Genomic DNA, 8,047 nt, shown 5'->3' with positions numbered 1-8,047 from the left:
CATAGCATATGAGCTGTGCAGCCAAGGTGTAAGATCAGAGAATAAAAACTTGTTCCTGAGCTTAGAAGTCATCTGCCTCCTATGTAAACCACTTTAGTCACATCACATTGTGACAATGGAGTAGAAAATAAATCTGAGTTTAGATCCCTTGTAGCAGTTTTTGATTAAAATGTGTCTAGAATGTCTCAAATATCTATATTCTAACAGCAAAGTGGCTAAAACTATTTGTTTCGAATATTGTTCATCATTATCAATTCTGTAAAGTGCAGAGAATGTTATTCAATTTTATACATATAAAACCAATGTAATGCTGTTACATATAGTGCAAAAAATAATTCCAGCAGTTGGATGAACAGACAAAACATACACAAAGGATTTCTGTCTCTTGTGACCAGTTTCCCTCTAAAGTCTTTGATGGAAGAACAAGTAAAAGGGATTCATTGGTTAGTAAAAACACAAAATTATGCCTTTTTATTGCACAAACCTCCAATTTTCATTCAAAAACCTTACTTTTTGGATGAAAATAGCTGCATACTTTTCTAAAATTGCACAAAAGCTGCTGGTCAAACAGGCCAGAGGTAAAAGCACCTGGCTGTCAGAGGCGGTTACACAGAGGAAATGAGTACAGACGCTGACAGCCAGGAGGGCAAACAGCAAATGAGACTATGACTTATCTTTGTTTTCTCCAAAATAAAACACAATAAAAAGATCCAGAGCCCTTTTAGCTCCAATATTGTAGAGATTGTGCTGTGTAATACTAATATGTATCTACAATTTAATTTCCTTTTACACAGGAGATGAAAAAAAAACACATTATAGCTTTTTGTTTTCATGCACAGCTCTGACAGAACATGAACCTTTTATTTCCTTCTGAAGAGACAGTCCCAAGTAGTGAAAACGTCAATCTTAGATCAACTGCAGTTGACTGTCGATGTGAAACATGTGAGGTTAATAAAAAATAGAAAGCATGTGATCCTCTGGGTTTAAACAGGACACGTTTGCATTCTGCAGATCTTCAGTTTTACACACAAATTCTTTTAACGAATGAAAGAAAAATTATGTATAAACATTTTTAAGAAAGAAAAATATATATAAAGTCAAGCAGGGAGTTGTTTGTGTCAATGTCAGCATCTGCTTGTAAAAACGTCTCCAAACTCAGACACGTGTGCTCTGCGGCGCGTCGGTGGTTTCCTGCTTCTTCTGAGGATCGCAGTTCTTCCGTGGGCAGAAAGGCACATAACGGATCCAAGAGTGGGACTGGACGGAAGCAGCTATGCCACACGGGAAGTCGTACACCTCCTCAGATACCATGCTGCAAGTGGAGTCTTCAAGATGGACCTGGTTCCATGCCAGAAGGCCACGCTCAACTTTAGTGCCTAAATGACATGAGGAAGAATGGCTGTTTACTTCAATGAGAGCCTATTAACAGTATCAGAAAATGTAATGACAAAGTATTTATAGAAAAACAGGATTCAAGAGGATTTGCAAAAGCTCAATGAACCACACAAATATACAAACAGGCCTTCAGACAACAGACATTTGGACATTCTTTTACACAGAGAGAACACCGTTGAGCACAATGGGATCTTGATGAATAATCATTTATGTTTTTGTAGTTAAATCTTCAAAAAGGTTTTAATTAAAAATTAATTTTGTGACCAAAACTTACCAGGAATGGTGTTGTCCAGAAAGAAGCCAAAGAACCCTCCGATGAACATGTGGGTGGTAAATAAAATGCGCAAAACTTGGTCCAGTTCTGTGATTCCTGCAGGCTCATGTAAAAAAACAAGAAGGAACAATATCGTTTAGGTCAAACCAGAACACCTTTGTGTGTCGGGTATTGTTGTTGTCAACGTTTCTTTGTTATAAGATAACAGGTCGTACCTGTTTGTAGATATCCGGGATTCTTCGTGATCCAGTTTGGAATGACAAGGGCAGAAAACAGGGAGAAACCAAACACGAAGATATTTCTTGAGGAGTTCATGTCCACGTACTGTGAAGAAGAAAAGGTCATTAAAACAACACCTTCAACAAAACAGCAAAAAAAAAAATCTACTTTTTTTTGGTTCACCTGGAGGTTAGAAATCCCAGCAGCAGTTATGACGCCAAACATGATGATGAACATCCCTCCAATCACGGGTGTGGGGATCGTTGCAAAGACGGCTCCAATTTTGCCCAAAACTCCCATTAAAATCATGAAAATGCCACTCAGTAGAATCACTGTACGACTGCCCACCTGTCGTCCAACAAACACGACACTTTCAACACAAATTTGTCCCAAAAAAGATTCAGATGGTTTGTAACATTTACTTTGGTGATGCCAAGCGCTGCCACATTCTCGCTGAAAGAAGTAGTTCCGTTGCCTGTGCCAAAGGCCCCCGCCAATAATGAGCCAACACCTTCAACACCTATGCCCCGGTTGATGGCGTGGTTTGGGGGCGGCGGGGCCCCGGACAGCCTGGCGCAGGCGTGGTAGTCGCCCACAGACTCTGCCATGGAGCAGATGATCCCAGCCAGCATCCCAAACACAGCTGCCAGGTTCACGGTTGGTACCCCCCACTGACCTGAAAGAGGGGCAGAATGCGAATAAGGGAGGGATCCCGCTGTCCATCTCGCTGATGGGGAACTTACATACCAGGATAAGGAACCCTGAACCAAGAGGCCTCACTCACAACATTTCCTTTAACATCAGTTCGGGCCAAGTGTCCGTATTCAGCTGAATCTTTTGGTAGAACATCGTAGATGGTGAGGAGGTAACACACCAACCAGGAGACTGCAAGGCCCAGTAAAATCTGATGGAGATCATGGAGTCATTTTGAGTAATAGATTTAATGTGGACACACGGAGCATGTGCCACAAGAACGCGCTAAACACAGGTTCTTGAACGCGCATCAAGCCAATGGTGTTCACACTGAACAAGCAGGGAGGGGCTTCTTCTTCTTTTTCTATTGTTTAGTATTGCATGTCCACCGGCTTCAGTTAGAAGAGGCTTAGTGTGAAATATCGAAGCAGTCCACACAGTTCTATTACAATGTACGAAAAACTTGGGGTCAAAGGATTTTGGCCGAACACAAACCACAATTATTAATTTATCCTTCATGATCAATTTTCAAACGGTTGTTAATTCTGTGTTTTGAACATGACTGTGTTATATTCTGATGACAATGTTATATTTTTGCTGTAGCATAAGTTATTAAAGTTAGAAACTTGCCAATGATGTGACTCAAAAAAGTTAGGCGTCGTTGCGTCAAACATTTGAAACATTTAATTGAGAGATTCTACCTAGCCTGATTTCAGTTGAAGGGGTGTGGCCTTCTAACATGGTCACTCCTGATTGGAGAGAGTGGTTGCCATTTAAATGTAGACGGAGCAATCACAGCTCACCGAGCACGTCTGGTTCCAACATGGCGACGGACATGTCATGGAAAATGGCGACTGAATTGACTTCATTTGGTTAGAAGTGGAAGCTAGGCATTTTTTTTATGGGTGACACCACACGCGCTCCGTCCAATTATATTATTGTTCGATCGCCATACTTTTTATACGTAGATCCTGAAAACGGTCCTAAACTCACGCGCAGCTATGCATAAACGCAATAAATCTGAAGGTGGAAGCGGAAAAAGCACTTTTACGTTTACATGGACTTCTCATTGTAATTGGGCTCTTGAACGCGTGTTACTAAGGGCTGGGTGAAGGTAGCTTAAAAGTTCTATCCAAATAAGAGAATGTATGTTAAAAACCATACCGGCATTGTTTGAAACATAAAGAAGTTTGAAGTGTGGAGCTTCTTGGATTTGCTGTACGCTGGAAGAGGGACTTGTATGAGACGTAAGTATTGAGAGAAGAGGATAATCAGCACAGCCGTCCTGTTGGGGTGACAGAATTCGTATAATTACATACAAAGTTTTTCAGTTTTATCCATTGACTGTATATACGGGAAATGGACTGAGTGACCCCCCCCCCCCCCCCCCCCCTTGGCATTCTAAACAGAAATTCTCCATTTTGGCTCCAAGAAGCCAAAATCCCATAGACTTCTATAGAGAAATAAAATGCTGTGACTCAGTCATTCAACATGGCGGCGTTCATATTGCAAAAAAATGGCGACTGAATTGAATTAATTTCTTTGCAGTGAATAGTGACGTCAACTTTGGATGACATCCCAATTCACTCGCTCCAGTTCCCATATACAGTCGATTTTTCATGCCTGGAAGAATAATCTAAAAACTGGGGTCGGTCCTGATGCTTCACTCACATCGCAGAGATGCCCCAGTGGCTGCCCGCCTTGTCTCCGGCTGACTCATACAAGGATAGACCGATGAGAGAGACAGTTGGGGCGATGGTCATGGGTCCAATGAAGCGCATGAGGAAGCCAATCAGCCCAGAGAAACCAACAAGAACCTGAAGGACGGAGGCCACCATGATTGAGCCCTGAAGCTGCGGAAAAATAAAATATTCAGGTCCAGATGCAGAAACTTCTCCATCTTCATTCAAGACCTTCTCAAGTCTTTTCTTTTTGCTTACTGTTCTCAAGCGGCTCTGCCACACTTCCACAAACTCAGGGGAGGAGGTGTTGACCAGACTGGCATTCTGGGTCCAAGCAGGGCACTTCCAGTCTGGCATGGTCAGCATGGCCATGGCTGGGGTTACCAAGGCGAAGGTACCTCCCTGTAGAATAGGAAGCCTTCAGGTATGACAAAGACAAAAAGTGATCTGGCTGCTCAGTTGAAGTCTGAAAATATCCTTGTCAATGTGCAGCTTAGACCTCCCAGACCCAGTACAGACATCGCAACCCGATTTCCCTTTTTCCTTTACATTTGAACAGCTCAAATGAGTATTCTGCAGAAGCAGCAGCAGCAGCATCCCAAAGGAATGTTCTGAAGTAAACTTATCCAATTCTACATCAAGCACACTTTCTATGATTCCAGATTCTCCATTCAGCTTTTAAAAGCAGTAACTTCATATTCCATAGTCTATTGTATGAAAACAAGCAGGCGGTGAATTTCAGTGAACTCTCACCTGACACCTAAGGTCACCTGCAGGAGGGTGCAGATGCCGGAGACGAAGAAGATGGTGTTGATGAGTAAGCTCTGGGTCAGGCTGTCATGCTGCAGACACAGCCCCTCTGAGAGGATGAGGGGGATGGAGATGATCCCACCAAAGGCGGTCAGGTAGTGCTGTGGAGGACACGCACCAGCATCCAGTGACATTTGAATCGGTTAGTTCAAAATGTCCAAGTCCACAATTTTTCAAAATAGAGATATTATGTGTTCTATGGTCTTCAAGGGAAAAGGCATTCTGATTATGAGCAAAAAAATCCCAAGTGTGTTGTTATGTATTGACTATGCTTGACATTTAAAATGCATTAAGTGCTAAATTCCTGGACTTGGGCCTCTCTCGCATGGGTTTAGCTTTATCCCATAGATAGCATCACTAGTTATCCAATATGGCAGCACCCCTGTTTAATTCACGAAGGGCCCAAGTCCAGAGACTTTAGTTTGCTAGTCCTCTGAAATGATAAAAGTGAGGAGCTTCATATGATAGCAATTGTAAGCTATGAACTGGTACTAAATCTGGGTAAAGTATTAATCGTTAACGGTAAAGTATTAACCTCAGTCCAGTTCTGCTGTACTGTCATTGGTTCAGAACAACAGGTTTGATAAAAGTCAGTGTTACCACCAAGGATGTTCTTGAACGTGTTCACACTGGACAGTCACTACCCGATACTAGCGCATGTGCTCAGCACAGAAGAGGCTTCGTGCGAAATATCGCGGGTTTTAAAAACTTGTGCAGCGATAAGTGAACGCAAGAGATTTGAGAGTGGAAGCCCAAAACGCTCATATATGCATTTACACAGACTTTTCATTGAAAGTGATAACTTGAACGGCCGTTGCTGTTCAAGCTCAACCTGACCGTAGCTTAACAGTTTTAGCCTTAGGAAGGAAAGCATTACACACCTGAACAGCCAGGAAGATACAAAGGTACCACGAAGGAACATCAGTCACACAATACGTTGGTTTATTTCTGTCCACGCCGTCCTCACACTTAACATCATTCGTTTTTGGTTGTCCACTCAGTTGACCGATAACTTGCTCATCCATCTACAGACATGAACAAGAACATTAAACCAAAGCTTCAAACTCTTTAATAAATGTATAATTCACTTCTTCTCTTTGCAATGGTGACTTTAAAGAACAGGCACTAACATGACAAGTTTGTCTTGAAGAGAATTTTTACGCAATAGGAAGGAGAAGAGCTGAGCATGTTTTACATAAAACCTAAGATTTCCAACCATTGAAACACTCCAATTTAACAAAGTGAACACATAACAGTCTACATGAACATTCTAATCATACCAAAAAACAGAAAAATGTTTGTTAAAGTTAAACATAATTCCACTCACGTGAAACGCAGGATTGTCCAGCCCCTCGTTTTCCGTCTTTAAGGCCATTTCAACTCTTCAGTGAACAGAAAACAAGCTGATGAATGAAGTTCAGAGCGGCTCCCGCATACCTGTGCATGCACACGGGCAGTAAGAATGACACGTTCAGCCTCACGCACCTGGCTTTGTTCCTTATCTGCTGGGACCCTCCTTTGCAGCCCAACAGGTTCACATTAAAAACAGGCTTTAATGAGGAGTGAAGGCAGCATCAATCATTGCTGGAGTTGTAAATGTTTGATTCTTTCGTGCATTTTTTCCTCAAACGCATAGACATAAGAGGTTCATTTTCAGGTACTTCCTTGTCTATTTTTATAACTTCAGTTTGGCCCCCTAGTTTTGAGTCAAAGTCCATTTTTTTATCTTATCTGTTTTACGATGATCAGGATAAGAAAGAAGTCGATTCCTTCACTCAGTAAACACAGAAGATCTTAACCGCTCAACTGTCATGAATCCAAAAAAACAAAAACAACAACAGATCAGGGTGTAGCTAATGTTTAAACACATGAAGTTTCATCTAAAAATACATGACAGATTCAAATTCTTAGAACCAAAGACGTTATTAGAAAAATGCTGACACTTTGAGTTTTATGGTCTGTTTGATCACACACTACCATCCCATAATAGAAATGGACGTTGACTGGACAAAAATGGAAAGATCGTTTGATAAAAAACGCTTTCAAAGAGAAAAATCTTATCTTTGTTTAAAACAACCGATCAGAATCTGAAGATAAACAAATGTGTCGCGACAGGCATGACCAACAATTAGTGCAGTTACAGTTTCAAAACAGGCTGTGTTCTTTTCTGTCACAGGAACCAGAAGCTTTTGCCCCAAACAGACGTCCACATTTAAGGGGGTATCCAGAGGATAATTTAAAAATCATTATGGGATGTTCATAGCACCTACGGCTTGGCACCCTTTTTGTGCCAAAGTGTCAAATGTTCACATTTTTGCACAAAATACGGGTAGAAACTTTTTGTTTGAGCTACCTTGACAAAATCTCTCTCACACATATACAACCCACGACCAAAGACTTGTTGACCTTTGACCTCGGGAAGAGGCTGCCATCTTGAATTTCCTTCTACCTTCTGCCACCTCCTAACTCCTCACACATCGTTGAGAAGATGTTAGCGACGTTAGCGACGTTAGCGACGTTAGCGTGGCGAGCTTGCAAAAGTGGCGTTCGACTGATGGTCACACGTTTTTTTTTTTACCAGAATATTGTTAAAAATGTATTACATGGATCAACGGCTCCAGCTGAAGGAAACGCTATAACAAGCGGTAGGACTATATTAGGAATGTGGGTGTGGTTATCAAAAAGCAACTATTTGCATCTGGTGATTCTTCTAAAGGTCACATTGGCCTGTTTGTCACTGCCAATGGTTGCTATGGAGATAAACCCATAGAAAAGCTACATGAAGTTGTTCCACGCAGCACTGACCAGGGTAGAAGGGGCAGAAGGGCAAGCCAGTGAGGGCAGGGGCTGCTCATGGCTTTAATTTTGATTTGTTTAGTTGCGAATAGCAGGTATTTCCACCAGGACACCAACAGCAACCTAACATTTAATGTCATTCTTTGTGAGAAAAAGTAAACATTTTAAATAGATGCAC

The 8,047-nt window shown here is 41.7% G+C and overlaps 1 protein-coding gene across 2 annotated transcripts; it reads right to left on the bottom strand.

Annotated features, from left to right (window-relative positions):
* Positions 1–271: 271 nt before the first annotated feature.
* LOC101173186 (solute carrier family 23 member 1) lies at positions 272–6,720 on the bottom strand. Of its 2 annotated transcripts, XM_011491432.3 has the most exons (13): positions 6,559–6,720; positions 6,401–6,455; positions 5,955–6,098; positions 5,017–5,174; positions 4,522–4,681; positions 4,253–4,434; positions 3,746–3,866; positions 2,636–2,792; positions 2,311–2,564; positions 2,072–2,236; positions 1,885–1,993; positions 1,670–1,765; positions 272–1,376 (listed from the first exon to the last, which is right to left on the bottom strand). In XM_011491432.3, the coding sequence occupies exons 2-13, from the start codon at positions 6,446–6,448 to the stop codon at positions 1,156–1,158; spliced, it is 1,815 nt and encodes a 604-aa protein (XP_011489734.1). In that variant the 5' UTR covers positions 6,449–6,455; positions 6,559–6,720; the 3' UTR covers positions 272–1,155. The 2 variants fall into 2 exon arrangements, with proteins under 2 accessions (XP_011489734.1, XP_020570372.1); XM_020714713.2 differs by lacking the exon at positions 6,559–6,720 and having other exon boundaries at positions 6,401–6,545.
* Between the last annotated feature and the right edge of the window lie 1,327 nt (positions 6,721–8,047).

This window comes from Oryzias latipes, chromosome 24 (assembly GCF_002234675.1).
Source record: "Oryzias latipes chromosome 24, ASM223467v1".
Classification (NCBI taxonomy): domain Eukaryota; kingdom Metazoa; phylum Chordata; class Actinopteri; order Beloniformes; family Adrianichthyidae; genus Oryzias; species Oryzias latipes.
Note: the sequence above shows the minus strand (reverse complement) of the source record. Positions and strands in the feature narration are given on the sequence as shown.